The 26,742-nt window shown below is 35.8% G+C and overlaps 1 protein-coding gene across 5 annotated transcripts in view; it reads left to right on the plus strand.

Annotated features, from left to right (window-relative positions):
* Nucleotides 1-26,742, plus strand: part of TRAK2 (trafficking kinesin protein 2) — a 66,300-nt gene that overhangs the window by 16,586 nt on the left and 22,972 nt on the right. For 4 of the 5 annotated variants that reach the window (XM_047870630.1, XM_047870627.1, XM_047870626.1 and 1 more), the window contains 3 exons: nucleotides 12,872-13,161; nucleotides 17,619-17,813; nucleotides 25,262-25,338. In XM_047870630.1, coding sequence (XP_047726586.1) covers nucleotides 13,071-13,161; nucleotides 17,619-17,813; nucleotides 25,262-25,338 — 363 coding nt within the window. In that variant the 5' untranslated portion in view covers nucleotides 12,872-13,070. Of the gene's footprint in view, nucleotides 1-2,648; nucleotides 2,756-12,871; nucleotides 13,162-17,618; nucleotides 17,814-25,261; nucleotides 25,339-26,742 lie in introns of those variants that run through there. The other variant, XM_047870628.1, reaches the window with a different exon arrangement.

Here is a 26,742-nt window from a genome sequence, read left to right on the forward strand (position 1 = left end):
GATTACCTTAGGTAAGAGTAATTGTTAGAACTCCTGAATTATTGCTAGGTGGCAGTTCCAGGTGAGATATATAGCCATGCTTTTTATAAGAGCATGTACTTTTTGAGAATAGAGCTGTCAACAATGTGGAAGGGTAGGAATTGATCTGAATTCTGTATCTTCTACATCCAGATGACCAGGTATCATGAAATGGTATTGTTTGTATTTTATAATTCTACCTCCCCATCAATTTAACTTCTAAATTATATTTAACATATAAATAATTCTTAGTGTGTATCAAGTACAATATAACATTGGATTGTGAGTAACTTGTTCTACCAATGTTCCATAAGACTAGCAAACATTTCTAATAAATTTTAACTTGATAAACAAGCAATGTCTTGCAATATGAGAAGTATGTGATGCTGAACATCACATGATCACAACTGAACCAATGGTTCTTGAAATTCACTTTGATTTTTGAGTGCTTTGGATTACAAGCATGTTTCTGGAACCAATTATGCTTGCAAACCTAAGTTTGTTAACATATGCTTTAATAAATATTAACTCATTTAATCCACATAACAACTCAATAAGATAGGTACTGTTATTGTCCCAGTTTTATAAATGAGGAAACTGAGGCATAGAGGAATTATCTAAGTATAGATTCAGTTTTAATAAAAATCTGTAAAAATAAATGGGTTATGTAGTATATGTTATTTCATAGTCCGTTACAAACATAAAGGTGCTGTTTAACTTTTGAATACCAACGTATGTAATTCATCCTAAGGCCAATAGGAAAGGGAAACACGTCTACCAACATGTTTAATATTATACTTCTCAGAATTTGAAAATAATATCTGACAATAGCAATAACTTTTATTAGATGCCATAGTTGGTACTCCAGCACATTGGATGTGTGAATTTTCCAGATGGGTAAACTTTAATTATTTAAGCATCATAAAATATTATCTTTTAATGCTTTCTTTTAAATCCTGTTTTTATGACTTGTTAAAGAGTATGTTTGGAAGCATGATTTAACATTTTCCTCATGATTGGTTTCATATTTTGATAACTGTCATTGTACTTTGATGAGCTATTATGATTAGCTATGAGGATGAGGATATAGATGTGAAATATGAAACAAAATGGCTCTGATAATGACTAGACCTTGCTTTCTTGAAAAAGCCCCTACTATTTTTTTGCTTTTGGATCATTTGCCTAACTTTATAAAAGGTAAAGTATGCAGTGTGCAACCACAGTTGTATAGTGTGGCTGCTCTTCTGTAAAATTGATCATTGACTCACAAGTGGTTCCTTGTCTAGAAAACCTTCAGTGTTGCTGTGGTGGTTTTAGCTTTTAGTGATTTAAAGACCTTGATGAATCACAGATACTTATGAGCAGTTACCCATTCAGTATTCATTATTCACTATTCACTATTTGTTGAGGAAAGTACAGAGAAATAGTATTCCTTTCCACTTCAGTAGTTTGGGCTAGCTTACTTCAAAGAATATAAATTCATTATCTTTTGCAAACAAGATATCAGGCTCAAGTTTCCTTCAGACCTTTAATATTTGGCTTGAAATGAAATGCCAAGCATGAGTAACATCTCAAATTACATGTCTAAATGTACAGGACAGAAAACCGTGTTCTTGCATGGTAGATTTACTTTCTTCTACATTTTTTAAACACAAACTCATCTGTTTAAAATGTATAATTCAAGAACTTTCTGGCTAGAGACAGAGTATGCCCCAGAGCAGATTCAGTTCTGCTGATCACCAACAGATGGTCATTTCAACTCAGCCATTATTGTTATTTTTAGCATGTTTGTTTTATATAGATACTTTTGAGGTATCTCAAAAGTAGATACAAACTCCATTTTGTCCCTAAAAGCAGTGCTAGTTGTAGATTGATGGACACAAAAGTAGAAATGGTGTAAAAAAAATTGAAAGTGCAAAAATTACACATATTAAACATATGATTAGACAATAAGAATGATTCTGAAAGACAATTCCATGAAAAAAGATGGGCTTGTGCTATTGACAGCAAAAGGTGAAGAAATGTGAATGTTTGAAATGGTTTTGCATTAGAAAAAAAATTTTTTTTTGAAATGGGGTGCCTGGGTGGCTCAGTCAGTTAAGCATCTGACTTCAGCTCAGGTCATGACCTCATGGTTTGTGGGTTCAAGCCCTGCATCGGGCTCTGTGCTGACAGCTCAGAGCCTGGAGCCTGCTTTGGATTCTGTGTCTCCCTCTCTCTCTGCCCCTCCCCTGCTCGTGCTCTGTCTCTCTCTCTCTCTCTCTCTCTCTCTCTCTCTCTCTTAAAAATAAACATTAAAAAAAATTAGAAATTGTTTTGGCAGAGGATGATTGCTAAAGTGGGATGCCTTTTTAGTTATTTATTCAAAGATTAATTCATTTAAAGTTAGGAATTTAAGAATTTAAAGGCTAAGCATGGTGAATGCAAGTGCTTCTGTGGAAACTTATCAGAAACCACAGATGGCACCATGGGTTTTTCCTTATCTGCAGGTGAAGCTCTGGTGCGGATTCCTTAGCTGCCAGAAGTTCCCTCCCTTCTGCTGTTGGTAGAGATTGTGGCGGGGGTTTGTCTGCCTCAGCAAATATTTATTGTAAACAAAACAGAGAAGTTTTTAAAAAATGCCCAAAATGTATCATATCAGGTAGAAAGGAATGCAGAGCCCATAAACCTGAATCTCACTTATGGTTTTGGGCTTTTAAACCAATGGATTTAACAGCCTTTGGAATCCAACCTGTTTGTAAGTAGAGCTGCCTCCATATATTTCATATTCTGAAAATCCTACTGATCTTTAAATCTAAAAAAGATCTCTAAAAAGGGGGGGGATACAAAAAAAAGAGATGATACCAAAAAAGGGGGGATACAAAATATTTGCTGGGCACAATTCCTGTTTCCTAAGGGTGAACTTTACAACTGCTGGTAGGATAGCTATGCTGAATATAGCCGATTGTAATATACTGGGGCACATCAGTCCAGCTAGACGTGGTGTTGATGTGTGGTCTCCTGCCTTTGTGAGGTCTGCTACTCACTCTTCAGGATGGATTGTGGTGGTGACACCCCACCCCTTTTTTCAGCTGTTATACTAAAGCAATCATACTGTCTTTTTTGTGATTTAAGACCTGGTTTTAAAATTAATGGTTTTTTTGGTAAATCTTACCTTTGATGTAGCTGGACAACATTAAAATTAGTGCATATCTGCATCAAAAATCTATTTAATGTATAAATATAGTAAATTTATTTTATTTTTTTAAATTATACAGGTTATCTTTAGACTGGATTAGGGTTGTTGCTGCCTAAAAGAGCTCCTGCTGATGGTGATTGGCACTCTTCCCATTTCCCCATGCAAATAAGCAGACAACATGTACTCTAAATTAATCCCCAAAGTATTATTTGTATAGTAAAGTTTTAAAGTGTATTTCTAACTTAAGTATTTGTTAAATCTTTTTTTTTTTTTTTTTAATGTTTAGTTTGAGGGTGGGAAGGAGCAGAGAGAAAGGGAGAGAAAGAATCCCATGCAGGCTCCTCACTGTCAGCATGGAGCCTGATTTAGGGCTTGATCTCACAGTTTCTGAGATCATGACCTGAGCCAAATTCAAGAGTCGGATGCTTAACTGACTAAGCCACCCAATAGCCCCTATGTGTTTGTTAAATCTTTTGTTTACTTTAATTGTAGGCTCTGTGCTTTTGTTGAGATGAGGTTTCTCTGAATTGTTTTAGTCTTTTCTGTAAGCCTGTTTTGGCCAGTGTATCCTGTTTTAAGGAAGTAGCAAGATTTTTTTTTAAGGCACAGAACCTATATTTAGGCACACACTGTTGACCATTTAGTTTCCATGGCTAGGCTAAACTAAGTCATTAGCCATGATGTGTTCTTCCAATAATATCCCCATCAATGACATGTTTTGGTTGTTCTTCTTAAGTTGTATTCTTGTTTAAGTAAGTCACTTGGCTATTTTACTTTATTTTCTCCTAGATGTGCATGATTTATAAAGGTTGGCTTCTTGTTAAATAATGCATGTTTGGTTGATCAAAGAAAAGCATTGAAGTTGTTCCTGAAAAGAGTGAATAAAAATGGAGCATAAAAAATAGTTGGTGCTCAAGGAGATACTAAGAATATGTTGTACGAAGGAGGAAGGGCACTGAAAATGTGTTGTTTGTGCTTGCCAGAGTTTGCCAGCAGTTTCTACTACATTTAGAACTCTGATTCTGCAGTCTTTCTTAGAAAGGAAAATGATAAATGTCACTAAACTGACATCACTTGTTAGAGGGCAGGCAGTAAATGGGATTTCTTATGTTAAGAGAAAAATGCCATTAAGTGTCACAAGTACGGTTTACATTGTTCCCAACTTTGTGTAAGGCACAATAACAATAATATTATTAATGATACTAAAGTAGTACCATTTAGTAATGATAGAAATAGTAACTAATATTTGCATAGAATTTACTCTATTCTAAAGCATTGTTCTATTACATGTATTAACTTGTGTAATTCCCCCAACCGATTCTCTGAGGTGGGTGTTAATACTAGCCTCTCCTAACTCACTTAATCCCCATAGCCACCAAATAAATAGAGCCTGTTATTAAGTCCATTTTTAGATGAAAAAAATGAGATTAAGTAATTTGTCCAAGGTTGTACAACTAGTAAGTGGTGGAACTGGGGTTCAAATATAGGCAGCCTAGGTCCAGAATCCATGTTCTTAACCGCTGTCAGTAGGCTGGATAATGGCTGTCAAAGAGACCCAGATCCTAATACTCTGGAACCTGTGAATATTACCTTATATGGCATAAGGGATTTTGCAGAAGGGACTAAATTAAAGATTTTGAGATGGGGAGGTTATCCTGGATTTTCTAGTTGGGTCCTAAATGTAATCATAGGTGTCCATATTTATACAAGGGAGGTAGAGAGTGATTTGATGAAGGTTTTGTAGCAGTAGAAGCAGAGAGATTTGAAGATGCTTTGCTACTACTGGCTCTGAAGGTGGAGGAAAGTGTCCTGAGCCAAGGAATGCAGACTTAGAAGCTAGAAAAGACAAGGAAATGGATTCTTCCCTAGAGCCTTCAGAAGAAGCACAGACCTTCCAATACCTTGGTTTTGGCCCATTGAAACCACTTCATCCTTTGATGTCCAGAACTGTAAGATAACAAACTGCTGTCGTTTCAAGCCACTAAATTTTTGGTAATTTGTTGCAGCAGCAGTAGGAAACCAATATAGCTTCTATGCTATGAATAAAAGTACTAGTTATAGTTAAGACTTTTATTGTAACATCCCTTCCCCAGAATCCTTGAAGGAATGAACTTCAGTAAAAATCTTCTTCAGTTGTCCTGCTTTATAAGGCACCCGTCACTTTATTGCTCAGTCCTTTTCTCTTTATATATGAAGATTATTCAATCGTTAGACTATAGAGTAGTCTAAACAGGGTAGCTATTCTGAACTCAGAGTTGGCTGTTGAGCCAGAAATTTAAGAAATACTAGGCAGAAGACATCATCTTTTCTTTAGGCCCAAACAAAAGGGGAAGCTGAAGGGAATGAGCATTTTAGTGTCTACTGTATGTCAGGTACCAAACTAGGAATTTCTATTTTTTTATGTAGTTCTCATACCTGACCCTCCCTATAAAGAGTAAATTATTACTCCCACCTTGACAATGAGGAACTGTTAAATAATGTGCTCAGGGTCAGAAGACCAGTAAATAAGATAAAAATTCAGGTTTGTCTGATGCCAAGGTGCATACATTGTTTTATGCTCAGCATTGCTACTCCAAACTAATCCTACTGAGGCACTCAGATCTAGACTAGGGCACATCCAAAGGGTCTATTTCCTTAGCTCTAAAGAGTCATCGGAAAGAACATATCATTTCCAGATCATCTCTGACCTGGTACACAGTCTTCTGGTTAGGCAGGTTCCTGGATTGCCCTGGAAGTCTAGATTCTTCCTGCACGACTCTGAAGATGGACTTAGTTCTGTATTCAACTTGGTATTCTTTATTCTTATATAGAAGAGTTAAGGCTAAACAATTAACACCACCTCCAAAACTAATTAAAAAGCAATCCTCCAGAGCAAATATCTGGAGTCCATAGTTGAACTTTATACACAGTTTTTTTGTGTCTGTGTTTCTATGTGATACATGTAGATATAAAAAACAGAAAAAGTAGGAATGCTATAATAAGAGTAAACCACCTAGTAGGTAAGAGTGGCAGGCAGAAGGTCCCAAGGTTGTCATTAGATTTTCACAATGGTCTTTGATTAAAATATGTTTAAGAACCATAGTTCTGTTTAAAAACCAATTTGGCCCAGTATGAGAGGCACTTGGCTTCTATTCTCTCCTTTTTCATCTCCCTCCTGCTCCCTCCGTTTCTTCCTTTTTTATCTTCCTTTCCTCTCTACTTCTTTCTTCACATGCAAATTTGTAACTTACTACTTTTTAAAAAATGCTTTCTTATAAATTGAAATAACTTTAGGGGCGCCTGGGTGGCGCAGTCGGTTAAGCGTCCGACTTCAGCCAGGTCACGATCTCACGGTCTGTGAGTTCGAGCCCCACGCCGTCCGTGAGTTTGAGCCCCGCGTCGGGCTCTGGGCTGATGGCTCAGAGCCTGGAGCCTGTTTCCGATTCTGTGTCTCCCTCTCTCTCTGCCCCTCCCCCGTTCATGCTCTGTCTCTCTCTGTCCCAAAAATAAATAAACGTTTAAAAAAAATTTAAAAAAATTAATTGAAATAACTTTAAATACACTTGTAAGTGTAGGAAATAAAAGTCTATTCTTTACTGAAATGCTTCAAGAAGTAGTGATCTAATTATAAGTATCTAAATGTAGGGTGGAACCCTGTTTAAGAAGTTGATCTAGGAAATCATTGATTTAGACAGATGATTATTTAATACCTGAATTATTTTACTACTAGATCGGGAGTTGGCAAACTTTTTCTGTAAAGGGTCAGAGAGTAAATATGTTAGGTGTTGCCTGACTTATAAGGTCTCTGTCACAATTACTAAGCTCTCCCACTGAGGCATGAAAGCTCAATCACTTATCAATAAGTGAGTGTGGCTGTGTTCCAGTAAAACTTCATTTATGACACTGAAATTTGAATTACATATAATTGTCACACATTTTGAATCATTTTAACTTTGATTTTTTTCAACTATTTAAAAATGCAAAAACTATTCTTAAAAAAAATTTTTTTTAAGGTTTATTTATTATTGAGAGACAGACACAGAGTGTGAGCAGGGGAGGGGTAGAGAGAGGGGGATACACAGAATCCGAAGTAGGCTCCAGGCTCTGAGCTGTCAGCACAGAGCCCGACATGGGGCTCAAACTCAAAAACTGTGAGATCATGACCTGAGCCAAAGTCGGTCGCCCAATCAACTGAGCCACCCAGGCATCCCAAAAATGTAAAAACTATTCTTATCTCAGGGGCAGGCCAAATTCATCTTTCAGGCAATAGTTTGCTTACCCTGCACTAGATAGCCTGTTATACACTAGCATGCTTATTCTTATATTTGCATTACCATTCTATTTTTAAAAATACATTGCCGGGTTAATAATCTATAAATTTGGGTCTCTGGAGTATTATAATTTAAAAGACCTTGGTAAAGATTATATGTAACATAAAGACTTAAGAAAGTTTTTGTTTGCCTACTGATGAATCATTATCCCCTCCCCCACTTCTTTGTTGGCAGAACCCCTAATTAAGATTTTGTTCAAATACCTGATGGTCATATATTTCAGAGTTTGCTTTCTTCTTCCTCCCAGTTTCAGGGTATGGGAGTGGGAAAATCTTTATTGGTTTGATCCAATTTTCATTCCTTTTCCTTTGTGGTGATTGATTTAGGAATGGCAATTTGGACAATAAGGTACATGGGGAAGAATTCAATTGCATACAATAGACTGATCTTGCATATGAAAATGAATTTTTGACAGCTGGAGTTAAAATCAAAATACCTAAAGAAATACTTTTGAATTTTACTTCATTTTGCACTGGCCACTGCAGATTGCTGTCTTAAGTTTTTTTATTTTTTTGTTTTTGATTTTTTTAAGTCAAGTTAGTTAACATACAGTGTAGTATTGGTTTCAGGAGTAGAACCCATTGATTCATGACTTTCATGTAACACCCAGTGCTCATCCCAACAAGTGTCCTCCTTAATGCCCTTCACCCCTTCGGCCCATCCCCCTGCCCACCTCCCCTTCAGCAACCCTCGGTTCATTCTCTATATTTAAGAGTCTATTATGGTTTGCCTCCCTCTCTGTTTTTATCTTATTTGTCCTTCCTTTCCCCTATGTTCATCTGTTGTGTTTCTTAAATTCCACATATGAGTGATTTTCTGATATTTGTCATTCTCTGACTTCTTTCACTTATCATAATTGCCTCCAGTTCCATCCATGTTGTTGCAAGTGGCAAGATTTCATTCTTTTTGATCACTGAATAATATTCCATTATATATGTATACCACATCTTCTTTAAAAAATTTTTTAATGTTTACTTGTTTTTGAGGGAGAGAGAGAGCACAAGTGAGGGGGTGGGTAGAGAGAGAGAGAGGGAGACACAGAATCTGAAGCAGGCTCCAGGCTCTGAGCTGTCAACACAGAGCCTGATGCGAGGCTCAAACTCACAGACCATGAGTCATGACCTGAGTTGAAGTCAGAGGCTTGACTGACTGAGCCACCCAGGTACCCCAACCATATTTTCTTTATCCATTCATCAGTCGATGGACATTTGGGCTCTTTCCATAATTTGGCTTTGGGGATAGCACTGCTATAAACATTAGGGTGCATGTGCCCCTTCAAATCATCATTTTTGTATCCTTTGTATAAATAACCTAGTAGTGCAATTGCTGGGTCGTAGGGTAGTTATATTTTTAACTTTTGGGGGAACCTTCAAACTGTTCTCCAGAGTGACTGCACCTGTTGGAGACAAGGGAAACAAAAGCAAAAAATGAGCTATTGGGACCTTATCAAGATAAAAAACTTCTGCACAGCGAAGGAAACAACAAAACTAAAAGGCAACCAGTGGACTGGGAGAGGATATTTGCAAATGACATGTCAGATAAAGGGTTAGTATCTAAAATCTATAAAGAACTTATCCAAACTCAACACCCAGAAAACAAATAATCCAGTGAAGAAATGGCCAGAAGACATGAATAGACACTTTTCCAAAGAAGACGTCCAGATGGCTAACAGACACATTAAAAGATGCTCAACATCACTCATCATCAGGGAAATACAAATCAAAACCACAATGAAGTACCATCTCACACCTGTCAGAATAGCTAAAATGAACAAATCTGGAAACAATGGATGTTGGCGAGGATGTGGAGAAAAGGAAACACTTTTACACTGTTGGTGGGAATTAAGTTTTTATTTATATTCCAGTTAACATACAGTGTAATATTAGTTTCAGGTGTATAATATAGGGATTCAGCATTTCCATAAAATACCCAGTGCTCATCACTAGTGCACTCCTTACTCCCATTACCTATTTAACACATCCCCCCCACCCACCTCCAGTCTGGTAACCATCAGTTTGTTCTCTGTAGTTAAGAGTCTGTTTCTTGGTTTGTCTCTCCCTTTTTTCCTTTGCTCGTTTGTTTTGTTTATTAAATTCCACATATGAATGAAACCATACGGTATTTGTCTTTCTCTGACTTATTTCACTTAGCATAATACTTTGTAGTTCCATCCGTGTTGCAAATGGCAAGATTTCATTCTTTTTTATGGCTGAGTAATATTCCAGTGTGTGTGTGTGTGTGTGTGTGTGTGTGTGTGTGTGTGTGTGTACATACCGCATCTTCTTTATCCATTCATCAGTCGATGGACACAGGCTGTTACCGTAATTTGGCTATTATAAATAATGCTGCTGTAAACATCAGGATGCATGTATCCATTTGAATTAGTCTTTTTGTATTCTTTGGGTAGATACCTAGTAGTTGCTAAATCATAGTGTAGTTCTAATTTTAATTTTTTGAGGAGAATCCATATTGTTTTCCATACTGGCTGCACCAGTTTGCATTCCCACTAACGGTGCACAAGTGTTCATTTTTCTCCACATCCTCACCAACACGTGTTGTTTTTTGTGTTTTATATTTTAGCCATTCTGATAAGTGTGAGGTGATATCTCATTGTAGTCTTGATTTGTATTTCCCTGATGATGAGTGATGTTGAGCATCTTTTCATGTGTCTGTTAGCCATCTGTATGTCTTCTTTGAAAAAATGTCTATTCATGTCTTCTGGCCATTTTTTAATTGGATTATTTGTATTTTAGGTGTTGAATTGTATAAGTTCTTTATATATTTTGGATATTAATCCTTTATTAGATATGTTCTTTGCAAATATCTTCACCCATTCTGTAGGTTGCCTTTTAGTATAGAATTTTTAAATTTGTATTTATTAAAATTTTCTGAATTCAAATAGAAAATTAAATTTTTATTATGTCAACAAAAAATTATAACTCCTTTTTTGGGAAGGAGTTGTTTATTCCATTATGTCTTTTTTTCCTTACACAATGTATTTTTCAAAAAAAAAAGGCAACCCTATGCCAATAATCACAGAAGTTTTCCAAATTTTACTGGTCCATGTAAACCTTAAAGTCTGAGTGTTAGAAATCTTGGTCTGTACTCAGTAAACTCCATTCTTACTACCTCACTTCCTGACTCCTTGCAGCCTGGCTCTGGGCCCAACTTTGTGGCTGAACTGGTTTCTAGAAGGTTAACATTGATTCTATGGTCTCAGCACCCTCTTTTTAAACCAAATTTCCCCTTTGCCTTTTCTGTAATGTTTAATTCTGTTGCCTATTTCATCATTGAAACTCTTTTGCCTAGCATTTACTGAGAACGCTTCTGTATCTACCTCAGTGACCATTTTTCAGTTTCTTTTAATGCCTTTATTTTGTTCCTATTGTGACTCTTGTTTACAATGCCTGTAAATAGTATGCATGAGAATGAATTAGCCATAAATAGAAGCTGCAAGTTGCTAAGTAAGGACTATTTAGTCTTTTGATATAAAGCTAGGCTTATAATCAGTATTAAATAGTTTCCCTAACTGATAACAGTTGTTTTTTTCAAGTACACACATATGTTTAATGCATTGCATTCCTTGGTATGTATCTTTATTAAACCACTTCTTTTTTATTGGACTTAAAAAATTTTTTTTAATATTTAATTATTTATTTATTTATTTATTTTTTTAAAAAAAATTTTTTTTTTTTCAACGTTTATTTATTTTTGGGACAGAGAGAGACAGAGCATGAACGGGGGAGGGGCAGAGAGAGAGGGAGACAGAATCGGAAACAGGCTCCAGGCTCCGAGCCATCAGCCCAGAGCCCGACGCGGGGCTCGAACTCACGGACCGCGAGATCGTGACCTGGCTGAAGTCGGACACTTAACCGACTGAGCCACCCAGGCGCCCCTATTTATTTATTTTTGAGAGAGACAGAGAGAGAGCGGGGAGGGGCAGAAGGAGAGAGAGAATCTCAAGCAGGCCAGATCTGAGCTGTCAGTGCAGAGCTCAATGCGGGGCTCGAACTCACAAACCGTGAGATCATGACCTGAGCCAAAATCAAGACTTGGATGCTTAACTTACTGAGCACCCAGGTGCCCCTTAACCATTTCTTTATGGATATTTTCTTTCCATTTGTGTGCATATGCTTTTAAAAAAATAACCACATGTGCATTCTTGTGCCTACGTCTTGACACACTTTGTGAATATAACCACATTATAAATTCATAGTGGTAGAATTGTTGAATTGTAGTGTATGTGCACTTAAAAGTTTGGTATACATTGCCAAATAGCCTTTCTAAAAGTTTGTACCAGTTTGCACTTTTATCAACAGTATGAGTGCTGCTTTTCCCATGCCCTCTCCAACAATGAATATAATAAAACTTAATGTTTGCTTATCTAATGGGTGAAAAATGTTTACATTTTTATTTATTTTAGTTATAGTGAGGTTGAGCATATTTTATATTACTGGTTCTCAACTGGGAGCGTTTTTGCCTACCAGGGGACATTTGGCAATGTTTGCAGACATTTTTGGTTGTTACAACTGAGAGAAGGTCTGGGGAGAAAATTCTGCTGGCATACTGCTAAACATCCTGCAATGCACATGACAAAGCATTATCCCCAGATACCAGTAGTGCCAGAGTTGAGAAACTATTTTATATTATTCCACTTCATCTCTTTTGTTGGTTTATTATCTGTAATTCTTGAGTTATTTTATTGGTTACTTTCAGGTTTATAGTATATAGCTTTAACTTATCACAGATTACCTTCAATAATGTTTTACCATTTCACATACAATATAAAAGCCTTATAACAGTATATTTTCATTTTTCTCCTCCTGGCCTGTAATACTATAATACATTTTACTTCTATATATGCTATAGACTTCACAAAAATAATTATAATTATTAGTAGTAGTAGTATTGGTATTATTTTATTTTAAACAGTTGAGTATCATTAAATTTTTTAAACGTTATTATAATTTATTATTAGGTTGCACATATTTCAGGTGAATAATTTGATAACTTTTGGCATGTATATATAATTGTGAAACCAACACCAAATATCACAATAATGAACATATTCATCATCCCCAAAGCTTTTCTCCTGCCCTTGGAAATCTGTCCCCCAACCCCAGGCAGCCACTAATCTGTTTTCTGTTGCTATAGATAGGCTCACATTTTTAGAATTTTATGTTAATGGAATCATAAACAATATATTTTGTTTTTGTCTGACTTTCATCTGGCACAATTAGTTTGACATTTATCCATGTTGTATGTATCACTAGGAAAACATTTTTAATGACAGAGATTCCAGGTAATTGAACTGTTATTAAAGAGCATGCTGAATTCTAAAGTCATTTGATGTGTTCTGTTTTAGGTCATGACTCGCCAGAGTATGATAATCACATGAGAGCACTCATTGCTACAGATGTCATTTGACTCATCAGAAAAAATCTGTTTAAAAGAAAATATCTATACGACCAGATCCATTTCATTATTGAATGGCTTGATGGATTTCCTTTACTCTGATACACACCAAAGCTGTCCTTATCAACCAAAGCAAGAAAGGATCCTGCATGAGTCAATCACAGAATGCCATTTTTACATCACCAACAGGTGAAGAAAACCTCATGAATAGCAATCACAGAGACTCAGAAAGTATCACTGGTGAGTCCAGTTTAATAAATATTGAAGTGCTATTCCTTACAGGATAAAATGCAGATGCCTCAGTCTAGTATATAAGATCTACCATGATGAAACCCTGGCTTCGCTTTCCAGCCTGATCTCCTGAGAGATCCACTGAATTAATATTTCTTTCTCCTAGGCCCTTACTGAATTATCAAAATCTGCCTTGTGTCTTCTGTGTCATCTATGTTGGATTCTTCTGTACCATGTGAGCCCTGGTCAGAAGGAACTGCATCATACTTACTCTCTTCCCATCTTGCCTTTCTATTCATATCTTCCTATCCCTACAAGGAAAGAGTTGCTTGCATTTATATACCTTGCAAGCATGTGACAACATTTAGGCACTTAAGAAGCTCTCAGGACATAAAGGTTATTCAAACATGGGTATGGGCCTATAAGCCCTTATCTGTAAGACCAAATCAAAACAACTCTGAATACTCAAAGTTTTTTCTACACTTTGGTTCTTAAATTCATTGGTCCACAAAGCTTGACTTGTGTAGCTGTTTCTAGATTTATCTCACTTAGCGTGAATATTTGCTTGCTGAATGTGTATTAATGTATTTAAATATGGGGTGCTGCTACAAAACCAGTTGGTGATGTTATATATCGTATAGTAGATGCTTAGCACTACCTTTCTAAAACTCCAAAAAATTCTGAAGTCCATCCAAACCCAAAGTTTTTTTCAAATTTTTATTCAGTTTTATTGTGATATCTCCCCTCTTCTGTAACTCCAATTGCATGTATGTTAGACTGCTTGATACTGTGACACAAATCACTGATGATCTGTTCATTTTCCCCCCAGTTTTTTTTTTTTCTTAATGCTTCATTTTCGATTGTTTCCATTACTATGCCTTCAAGTCTACCTCAGTTCTTTTCATTTGGGGAATGTCTAATCTGTTAATGTTACCCAGTGAGTTTTTCAATTTAGACATTGTACTCTAGTTCTACTCGGGTTTTATAAAGATCGATATAACTTCTGTTTCTTTTCATCAGGTTTACGTTTTCCTTTTAAATCTTTGAGCATATTAGGGGCGCCTGGGTGGCTCAGTTGGTTGAGTGTCTGACTTCAGCTCAGCTCATGATCTCTCCGTCCGTGAGTTCAGGCCCCGCGTCAGACTCTGTGCTGACAGCCAGAGCCTGGAGACTGTTTCGGATTCTGTGTCTCCCTCTCTCTCTGCCCCTCCCCAGCTCATGCTCTGTCTGTCTCTGAAAAATGAATAAACCTTAAAAAAAAATTTAAATCTTTGAGCATATTAATAATTGCTGTTTTTAAATTGTTGTTTACTATTTTTATCATCTTTGTCATTACTGAGCCTATTTCTATTGATTCATTTTCCAACTGGTAATGGATTACAGTTTGCTTATTCTTTGCATATCTAGTAATTTTTGACCAAATACTGAATATTTTGAATGTTACATTGTTAGATGTTTAGATTTTGTCGTCTTCCTTGGAAGAGTGTTAAAATTTGTTCTGGCGTGTCCTTAAAGTTACATGCTGATAAAGTTGATTCTTTTGAGACCTGGCCTTTTTTTTTTTTTTTTATGAATATAATTTATTGTCAAATCACATATAACACCCAGTGCTCATCCCAACAAGTGCCCTCCACCATGCCCATCACCCATTTTCCCTCTCCCCCACCCCCCCATCCACCCTTAATTTGTTCTCTGTATTTAAGAGTCTCTTGTGGTTTGTTGAGGCTTGTTTTTAATCTTTGTTATGTGGGTCTCTAGATCACACTTTAGATCATACTGTAATATGCTTTGTTCTAGCACTAATTTAATCCTACTACCAGTAGGTATGGCCTAAGATCTTTACTGATTATCCCACCTGTTCATAAGGGTTTTCTACAATGGCTAGATGAAATTCTGACCTCTTTTCGCCTTGTGTAGGAGAGTGACATAGTGTAGATATGAAGATGTAGATGAAAATTTGAGTGTATGCGAGCAAACCAGTTTTGAGGCTCTTCAAGAGGAACAAGAGGAGTCCTTGATATTAAATGGACACAATGTGGCTACAAAGAATTGGGCATATGGAAGGGACATTTGAAAGATAAATGTTAGCAAGGGAATTGTTAAGACTGGATAATCAGAGAAAGATATCACATGATTTCACTCATATGTGGAATTTGAGAAACTTAACAGATGATCATAGGGGAAGGGTAGGAGAAAGAAAATGAAAACTGAGAGGGAGGCAAACCTTAAGACTCTTAAATACAGCAAACAAACTGAGGGTTTATGGGGGTAGGGAAAATGGATGATGGGCATTAAGGAGGGCACTTATTGGGATGAGCTCGGGTGTTATATGTGATGAATCACTGGAATCTACTCCTGAAGCCAAGACTAACATTGTATGTTAAATAACTTGAGAATTAAGGAAAAAAAAAAAGACTGGATAACCAGAAAAAGAAAAGAGGATAAGCCGGAGAGTAGTAAATAGCACATTATTAGAAACACAGAAGCAAATAGGGGGAGCTAGTCAAGGATATTTAGCCTACTAAACCTTGATTGTATACTCATTTTATTTTAGAGGGGAGGGGAGAGGGACAGAGAGAGAAAGAGAATCTTAAGCTCCATGCTCAGCATGGAGCCCCATGTGGGGTTCAGTCACATGACCGTGGGATCTTGACCTGAGCTGAAATTGAGTCGGATGCTTAACTGACTGAGCCACCCAGGTGACCCATGTGTACTCATTTTTAAAATTACCTCTTGTAAGTAGGGAATTGGTAACCTTAAATTTTCATTAGAATTCAATAATAATTAGAATTCATAAATAATTCATTAGAATTTCATTAGTACATATTAAAAGACAATTTCTAGGAAATAATGGCTCTATTAATGAATGCTAAATTTTGTTCTTCATTTCCATTATACCCCTGAATTGCCTACAAGCCTGTTTTTAGGTCTGCATGTATTTATAGTCAACTTCTCTTCCTGTGAGTATTACACTATCTGTATGTGATATATTTATGGCAGGAAAAAATTGGATAATCGCATGGAATTTGTAGTAATAAAATTTGGTTGTATTTTTAGGGCTTTTAAAGAGATCTGCTAAGGGTTGAGAGCTTCTTTAGAACCATATTTAAAGTTAAATGTACCTCATCTCTGTGATTATATATCTCATCTTTGTGATTATGAAGTCACTGCTTGTCCTGGGTAAAGAGGGGTATGTGATGGGGTATGTGGTATTGTTAACTTCCTCATATTTGATTTATTAAACTGTTATTGTTAAGGTCAAGTTGTAGAAATTTGCTCTTTTAAGATGTTTTCTTAAAATGAACTTTGTTGTTTTTTGCCAGAGTTAGAATATGTTTCTTTATACTACAAAGGAAATATCAGATCTCTTTATAAAGTGTGAGGGTTGATATGACATCCTGTGTTTTCTCTATTTTAAGCATGTTAAAAGGGATAAGTTTACTTTTTTGGTAAACTGCTAAATTTGGCAAGTGTTAAATGATGGGCCGTATTTGGAACAGGAAGCCAGGAGCAAACACAGAATAAAGGCAGAGAAGCCAAGTGTGTTCAGAGATGTATGTGCAGGAAGTAGCTAGAGGTGTGTGGGTGAGAGAGTAGTGATGTGAAAGGTATTTAGGACTTCAAATGTAGTACATCTTTAAAATAAAAATGATAAAGTACTTATTCCAGTACTAGTGCTAGAACACTGCTGAGATGTTAATATTACTGGTTAACATTTAGCCAATAAATGTTTATTTTTTATGTCTAACTGCTGTGAGAATATACTGAAATATAATTTTTCTAAAGTTTAAAGAATACTCCCACAGAGTTTAAATTCTCTTATTAAAGAACATGTCATTTTATTCCTTTTGAACTAGCTATTTTCTGGTGGTTGTTTTGTGTTGCCTTTTTCTCCCAAGTATATAATTTATTTGAGGTCAGATCTCTTTTAAGCAACACTAAATAGACTGATAAGGAGGAAATATGAAATGTGCCCAAACTCATTTAAAATTTTAAAAACATAGTTATATTCACCAAGCAATATATATGTATCTTTCTTGAACTGTTTTTTTTTTAATTGATCTATTTAAATTTAAGTTAGTTAACATACAATGTAGTAGAGGTTTCAGGAGTAGAACCCAGTGATTCATCACTTACATGTAACACTCAGTGCTCATTACAAGTACCCTCACTAATGCCCATCCCCCTACACAGCTCCCCTCCAGCAACCCAGGCAGTATATTTTTAAATAGACTATAATTAAAATTCATGGTATTATTTTTGCTATAGAAGTTTTCATATTAAAAAAAGCTAGAGAATGACCAACTATATAGTACCAGCATATATTAGTAAAAATCATTGGAGAAATTATCCCAACTAGTGTTTCTGTGGTTATCCTACTTTTAGAAACTAATTTCACTGATATTTTCTCTGTAACTAGTAAATTGGAATATTTTGGATTCATTTACATGGAATCTCCTCTTTAGATGTCTGCTCCAATGAGGATCTCCCTGAAGTTGAGCTGGTAAGTCTGCTAGAAGAACAGCTACCCCAGTATAAGCTAAGAGTGGACTCTCTATTTCTATATGAAAATGAAGACTGGACTCGGTCCCCACACCAGCAGCAGCATGCATCTGATGCCCTCTCTCCAGTCCTTGCTGAAGAGACTTTCCATTATATGAGTGAGTATTTTTTAGCCTTTTAGACTTTGTCCATTGAAATAAAGATGATAAGTATCTTGGTGTTGACTTTTAAGAAGTTTTAAAAGTCATTTAAAAGCATTTAAAAAGCCATTTAAAAGCATTTAAAAAGCATTTAAAAGCATTCCTAGCCATTGTTCATTGTGTACCTACTTGAACTCAAACTGATTTAACAACACAAAGAGATGATTCTGTGTTATGTCTGAATGTAGAAGGTTTGTCATTCTTTACAACTCTGAGTGTCTGTGGTTGCAAGCATACTCAGTTATTTCCATTTCTTCTTTCTTTTATTTGATACTGTTCTCAGACTGAGTAGAAAAAGGAACTTAAAAAAAAGTAGTTGAAATTTTAATTTAAAATTTTAAAATTCCTTTATATCTCAAAGCATTTATTATATCAGTAGTTTGATATACTGAGCCATCAGCTTTTTGACTTTATATTTCCTGTTAAACACAGTCGTAGAAACTGTGTCAGTCATTAAGAAGCATAGTTTTTGGATACATAAGTAGTTTTAATAATTAAAGTATGGAGACCTTTTTGCTTTTGACTTCATTCCAAACATCTGCTTTCAGGTTGAGCTGACTTTTTTTTATTCATTCACTATAAAAATATGTGCATAGTAGCTGTTAGGATATATAAGAAAAGTCTATAAGTTCAACATTGATATAATTGATAAATTATATTGATATAAATTGATAAATTGATAAAATTGTTTTCATTTGAGTTACATATGACATTGCATCAGTTCCTACATATTTTCCCAGTGAGTGCTTCAGTGTTTTTAATGATTGTTGTGAAATGCTCATTTTTCATAATAATTTTTTTAGTAATCATTTTTATAGTAATCATTAACTTGCTTTTGGTAGTTTTCCTAGAACCAGGTTACGTACTACTCAGGAAAAAAATTATAAACATTGTTTAAACTTGAAATGGAATATCAAGAAACTCAAAACTATTTCTTCCTCAACAATTCTTATAAGTAGCTGACTATTAAAGTTCTTAAGGTTTTCTTAACTTTCAAGTTTGAGAAGTTGTTTGCGAATTTCTGAAAAGTACTTATTTTTTATTTCCATTTCTCTTTGTTCCATACATTTTTAGATTTGTGAGAAAATTTCAAACTGGAATTTCATCAGGATAAATTTAGTTTTTGTCACTATTTTGATAAAGTGGCACAGAAAGTGCCCCTTTGTTTACTTTTTCTTTGTCGTATATGCCACAAGAGGATGGAACTGTAGCTAGAAAGCTGTCTTAAATCACGATTTAACGGAGTTACTTTTAGAGAGAATGTTAAATAAAAATAAATTTTGGAAAATAAATGATAATCAAATTCTAAAATACTTGGGTTTTCAGGACTTTATACAAAGCAAACCATAGTATTCAAGGGAGCAGTTTAAAACTCGAGATTAATAGGATGATACAGATTCCCTTATTCTAAATGTACTATTTTCACTTCAGCAATTTGAAAATTGGACTATATATGATATACTTAAGGTCATGAAGCAAATAAGCTATGATTATAATTGGTCCACTAATACTTTATCTCTGTACTGTAATTTCACTGTTATTTTAAAAGTATCAATTCTTTGGGTTAATAGTTCATTCAAATATAAATAAACTTCATTACGAATTTGTATGTTATGAATATAAAAGATAAGTGATTTACTTCATTTAGCAAATTGACCAATGTTTTAAAAAGCAAGATATAAAACATTCTCTGACCCTTTCTAGCAGTTTTCTGTCCCTTTAAGATATCAAGATCCATGGCTCTGAATAATTATTATGTACCCTGACAGGCCATCCTAGGGTTTAGCTCCTTGGTGCTACTCCAGCCCCTTCTAATCCATACTTCCCTCACATGCCAGTAGACACTTGTACTCATTAAAATGAATTTTAACAACTAATAAAAAAGAGGTGGCCCAGGCAATGAAACTTCCGTAACACAAAGAAATTGAAAGAGCTGTGAGAAGAAAAATAAATTCAGAGGGAAACATGGGCAGGATTTGGGGTTGTGAGCCTACCTCACATGGATGAAAGGATACTGGTTGTTCTCTGAAGCCCCCACCAAACCAGGAAGAGATTGTTTACTTTTAAAATAGAACACTTGGGAGCAATGGGTGGGTCCAAAAAATGATTCCATCCTACTCCCTGCCATATATAAAGTTTAAGATACAGAATATTTTGCATGCAGAACAGGTCATTTCAGGATTTTCTTAACTTTATTAAGAGAGAGACCCAGAGTGAGCTGTGGAGCAAGCAGTAAAGTCAGAGCACATCATAACAGAAAGTACCATTTGTTCATGTTAAGGCTAAAAATAGAAACCTGATCTGCCTTTCAGAGTATTTTTTATTTGGGAATAAGGGATCACCTGTACCACTTTCTAATGTGTAAGAAAAAGGGTTGGGGGAAATGATTAGCTTTATAAGTTTTATTTAAGAGATCAACATCACTTGGGAACTTGTTAGAAATGCAAATTCATGGGCTCCTACCCCATATCTACAGAACCAGAAATTCTAGGACTGGGCACGGCAGTCTGTGTTTTAAAAGTCCTGGTAGTGCTGATGCACACGCAGATTTGAGAACCACCAGTATAAAGCATTGTCAACCAAAGCTATGTGGCCATTTCACAGTGATGTTAATTGGAGGATTTAAGGAATTAGGGAGGTTGTACAATTTTGAAGAGAAAGAAGGTTGTAGAAATAATTACTTCTGGCTGGCAAGTTATACTTTTCCTCAAGGTCTGCCCTCAAAAATTATTAATCTGGGGCGCCTAGCTAGCTCAGTTGGAGGAGCATGAGACTCTTGATCTCAGGGTCATGAGTTCGAGCCCCATTTGGGCTGTAGAGATTACTTAAATAAATAAAACTTAAAAAAAAATAAAGCACAGAACTTAAAAAAAATGACTATACTGTCAGGAAATGAAATATAACTGATAATGTTCGGGAAGCATTAACCATAAGTCAGATAATGGAAGTTAGCAGATTTACATTTACTCTCAACCACTTCCACAAAATGATTAACTCATATGCCTCAAGACATCTATTGAGTATTATCCATGGAAGAATTGAGAAAATTGTCTCACTCAAATCATTATCAGTAGGGCTTAATTCTCACCTGGAACCCTGTTGAGAAAGGCTGTCGTAGGTGGTACATATCATCAGATGCCTTCTCTTTGTTCTCAGTTCTTTTAAAGGCAGTTTTTTGTATTGCAGAAATATTATCTGTAGTATACACCAAGAGCAGCAGTTGTTTATTTGGGGTTAAAACTGTAAGATCTGTCTGTACTTATCGGGAGCTCTGTAGCTTTTACTATGCCATGTGGGAGGTGTGTATTTCATTTTTGCTTTTTGTTGTTTTGTTTTAGAGTTTTTGCTGTGAGAGGGTTGGAGAGATTAGAAGTCTAGTTAGTTAGTTAGTTAGTTAGTTAGTTAGTTAGTTAGTTATGGGAGAGAGAGAACATGAACAGAGGAAAGGGGCAGAGGGACAGAGAGAGAGAATCCCAAGCAGGCTCTGCGTTCAGCACGGAGCCTAATGCAGGGCTCAGTCCCACAACACTTGGATCATGACCTGAGCCGAAATCAAGAGTCGGATGCTCAACTGACTGAGCCACCAAGGGACCCCTTGGAGTCTTTTTGAATTTCAGTAATTGTGGTAAAAACTTTAGACCTTGAAAAGGAACATTGACAGAAATATCAAGCACCATCTCATATGAATTACAGAGATACCGAAATAGATTAACATTGGCCCTTCTCATCCTGAAAAATGTGAGATTGGGTGGTTGATGTGAAATTATGCAGAATTAGAACTTAAAGTAAGGATTGGTAAAGGACTTATGTATATTCCCCCTCCAGTATTTTTTTCAGGAATGTTAAATTCTCCAAATATTATACCAAAAATGTTGAATGTCAATTAACTTTTATAAAACCAAGTTGCAAGACTGTTCAGTAGAAATGTTTATCATCCCCACTAATGTATAATTTTTTTTTAGAGAGTTAGGAATTTCATGTCTGGAAAAAAGGAACATTGCTAATTTTTGTACCACATAACATTTTTATTTTAACAGCTGAGAACTAAAGGGAAAATAAGATTTAATAGGATTGATTATAATAAAATCAGTCATCTTGGCTCTGCATTTTCAGTCGAAGAATTGCAGTGAAGATTTAGTCTATCACTTTGGAAACATTTAGTTGCGTTGCCTAAATGCCAAGAGTAAACTTAAGAGCTTTGCCCTACTTTTGGAATCTTCCCAAGTGGCATAGCTACCAGGAGTACTGTGTTAAAGAAGACAAGACAAAACTGATAAGGCCGCAGAGAGGAATTCATTGTGTTTCTGTATGCTTTGTGACTGACATCAGTTGAGCTGCTCTGTGTAATTGAGATGGCCCCCAGCCTTTGGGGCTCGGTAGTGTATATAGACTGTTTCACATAAGACAAAAATTGGCGGGGCGCCTGGGTGGCTCAGTCAGCTAAGCGTCTGCCTTTGGTTCACGTCATGATCTCATGGTTTGTGAGTTTGAGCCCCGCATCTGGCTCTCTGCTGTCTGTGCAGCGGTGCAGAGCCCACTTCGGATCCTCTGTCTCCCTCTGTCTCTGCCCCTCCCCTGCTTGCGCGCTCACTCTCTCTCTCTCTCAAAAATGAATAAATAAAAACTTTTTAAAAATCCAAAAAAATAAAAATAAAACAAAAATTGTAGAATCCTGGTTGCATGATCTAACTTCATCGCCATAATAAATATTTAGGCATTTGAAAATTCATTTTTGCTTTTTGAAACCTCTGAATAAGAGCTGCTATTTTTTTATTGCAAAGATAACATTTATCTTCTTGGAAAATTAGCAAAAGAAAGAAAACAAGAGATCAACCATAATCCCTACCCAGAGATAACCACTAATGTGTATCCTTCCAGCCTGTCTTCTATATCAATGTGTATAAGATATGCTCACGATTTAAAAACAAAATTGGTATCTGTGTTGTTTTGTAACTTGCATTCACAGATGGATACTCAGTATTTCATCAGATAAAGGTCTTCTGATCTTGGTAGGACTGTGGTAGAAACAGCAGCATGGTGCAGAGCCCATTACTGAGAATGAGCAGACCCAATTTTTTTCTTATGACCTTGTGAGATGGGAGTTGTTATCACCCCATTATTATCCTCACTATTATTAGTTTCTCCTCAGTAAAATATGTTTTATTCTATACATTTCTTTTCTGTATTACTGTGTCCTTCATTTTCTCTTCCTGTTTCTTCATGTGTGACTTGTAGCTCATAGCTCTTTATTACATCCTTAACTTACTGGTTTTACTTCAGAATAAAATTACCACTTTATCTTCAACTCTGGTCAATCATATAACATAAACTATGTCATATATTGTTTAAATTAGTTTTATAAAAACTTTTTTAACTGAGTCTCTAGGATTCCTAGTTCTTGCTTGGAGTGTTACTCCTGAATTGGTAGTTTTTATTGCTAACTCCACATCAGAACACCTGGGCATCTTTTACTTACTGTGTGTGCTGTGGGGCTCCTCTAAATCAATTAAATTAGAGTCTAGAGATAGACCTATCACCCTGGATTACATTTGGGTTTGCAATCATTGGCTAGTTTTCTGTTAATAATTTAGAGCATAGATATGGTTTGATTTTTTTTCCCTTAGCTTATTATTGAGGCCAGAAGTAGAGGAGACCTCACACTGTAAGTAAATTATGAAGATTCTGTGGGCCTGTTCCCATATCCCAGTGGTTAAATTACAGAGCCAGTTTTTCTACTTGTAAATATAAATCCTTGTGGGGTGAAAATGTTTCTATCCAGATCTTTTTAGTTTTCTATGTCATATCACTATCAATCTAGCACTTTGTTTTACTTTTACCTAAGAATAAAACTGTCATTAATAATTAAGCTCTAGGTAGTTCTCAGATTCATTTTAAGCAGTTTTGCCAGGAAGAAAAATAAAAAGCTAAAATAAAAGTAAAACATGTCTAATGGTGTCTTTTGGGCAACCTCAAGGTTAAGATGGGACTAAGGAACTACAAGTGACTTAAATCATAGTATCTGCTGCCAATACAGTGCATTATTTACAGAAAATTTTAAATCAAAGCTATTTCACACATACCAGATGTGTTTAAGAGTAGTAACTGTAAACAGTAGTATAACACTTAATAGTATTTTAATACTGCTCATTACATTATCGTATTTCATTCTCCTAGTGACCTTGTGAGATGAGTGTTATTACCTCTATATTATAAATACAGAATATGAATTTTGGAAGGGTTAAGTGACTTATTCAAGTTCACTCAAATCCATAAATTCAGCACTTCTTCTTTAAAGCCTCTTATTTTTTCACACTTCAAGGCAAACTAATTGTAAAATCAGTCTAAATCAAACACAGATCTGTTTCATGTAATGCACTCCAGAATGAAAAGATCTCTCTTTTATTATAAGATCTCTTTTTATTATTATTAAGCATCATTAGCTTAAAAAAGTATCACTTATTGGGGTGCCTGGGTGGCTCAGTTAACCATCCGACTTCGGCTCAGGTCACGATCTCACAGTTTGTGGGTTCAAGCCTCGCATTGGGCTCTGTGCTGACAGCTCAGAGCCTGAAGCCTGTTCCAGATTCTGTGTCTCCCTTTCTCTTTGCCCCTCTCCTGCTTGTGCTCTGTCTCTCTCAAGAATAAAATATACATTTAAAAAAATGGGTTTTTTAAAGGTATTGCTTATTGTGACTGTGGAATCATTGGGGTCATATTTGTCATTCTCTTTGGAGCTATAATATGCAATGTATCGACAGTTCCTGAATTTAATGCAGAATTACTGGACTTAAATTATACAAGTAATAGTGTATTATACAGTTTATCTTATAGCAAAGACCTAGATACGATAGAGATTATCATTAATTAAACTAAAAAGGATTATGCCTCATAACAGAACTATAAAAAGTCCTACAAGTCCTATTCCTTGTTTATTGATTTTAGCTCACATGATAGATGATCATAGATATTGAAGATAATCACATCAGAATTCTAATTAAATTCATTTGTAATAGCATAACCCCTCACTAAGTCACCCCTCAGGAACTTTAATTTAGATTAGGGTATAAAATAATTGGTGATTTAATCCATTCTTCAGGGCCACAGTCCCTAATGTGAGTGGACCAAAGTTCTAATCTTACTGAGGGAGGAAGAGATAGGAAGTGGTTGCCTGATGATCATTTGATACTTTTTTAATTCATTGTATGATATGTATTTTGTTTGTAATAATTGGTCTGTTTTCTGAGTGTCTATTTTCTATTTTCACACATATTTTTAATCTCCTGAAAGGCACTTTTGTAAAAGCCTGGTGTGGTGGTGGTGGTTGTTGTGATCTTTCAACTATTATGAATATTTAAAATTCTCTGTTGTTTCTAAATCCTATAAACAGTTGTTTTAAACTGTCTCAGTTCTAGGCACAGACAGGGTGGAGCAGATGACCAAAACTTACAATGACATCGACATGGTTACACACCTCCTGGCAGAGGTAAGAATATAACTTTTCTTTCTCCAGTACAAAAAGCTAAAACTTGAAGATCATTTAACATCTATCAAGTTTGCACATCAAATGAAAAAGGAGGATGTCTTTGTTCTGGGTTGTTTTGTATAAGGTTGTTACAGATGGAACAGCTGGCATTCCAAAGTAGAATGGTTCCTAAAGTTTATTGTTATGACATGGCAGAGGGTTTAATTTTTGTTGTTGCTATTATAATGATGCTGACTTTCTAATTCTAGAAAAGCTATCAAAAAAAAAAAGTTGATGGTGTTTGGGTTTTTTTGTTTGTTTGTTGTTATTTTAATAAATTCCTTCTGTTACCCTGGAGCAGAGCAGCCCATTCAAGAAGCAGCTCCATTGCAAATCAATACCAGCAGTTTGCATCATCTTCCCTTTTTTACTTTCAGTTTGGACTATTATTTGAGCTCACTTTGTCCGTGACATTTTTAATATATAGTGTATCTCTTCCAAATGGCGTTCTTAGAGGTATCTCCTTATACTGCAACTTCAGTTGGTCTTGAAACTGTCTTTCTCTTTAAAGTACCCTTTTTCCCTCTCCCCCCGAGCTCCCTAGAATGATTTTGTGTATGCCATTTAGCCTATATTGAAAATGAGATACATTGGGCCTTGAAAATTTGGAGATAATTCATCTGCCTCTTTTCATGTATTATAGAGCAAAAGGATAGAGGCTTAATTCTATCTGTATACAGTGATTAATGTAAGTGGAACCCATGCTCATATATAAGGTAGCTAGATGTATATTGACAGTTTTCATCCTACAGGATACAGTCCTCACCACCAACGCATAGATGGGATTCTACACCCTTGCTAAGTATCACCATCTGCTTAGGACAAGTAACTCTTGGTTTGCTTGGCTATTCTATAGGCCTCCCTGCATCATTACCACCAACTTCTTTAGACTCCCTTCTTTATGTTTTAGCAGAACCTGTAACCTCAAAATTTCTAGTCTGCTATCCCCTCTTTTATCTCACATTATCATTCTTGCAACAGTTGACAGTAGGGCTCTTGATTATGCTTTCCTCTAAGCCTCTGGCTCTGAATGCATAGAAGCTTTCCCATAATTGGAACTTTTTTCAACATATGTACTGTGTCATTACCATGTTTAATAGACAAATGCTCAACAAATATTTGTTGGGCTTTCACTGTGTGCCAGGCCCTATCCTCATTTTCTAAAGACTGTATTGATTTTTTAATTCCCCAAAATCATAAATTTAAAGGTTGGGTTTCTTGAGTAATTAATAGGGTGATCAGTAAAGCTCACTTGATTTAGGGGTGCCTGGGGGGTTCAGTCAGTTGAGCATCTGACTCTTGATTTCAGTTCAGGTCATGATCCCAGGGTCGTGGGATCAAACCCCACATCGGGCTCCCTACTGG

The sequence above is a fragment of the Prionailurus viverrinus genome, chromosome C1 (genome assembly GCF_022837055.1).
Source record: "Prionailurus viverrinus isolate Anna chromosome C1, UM_Priviv_1.0, whole genome shotgun sequence".
NCBI classification, from domain to species: domain Eukaryota; kingdom Metazoa; phylum Chordata; class Mammalia; order Carnivora; family Felidae; genus Prionailurus; species Prionailurus viverrinus.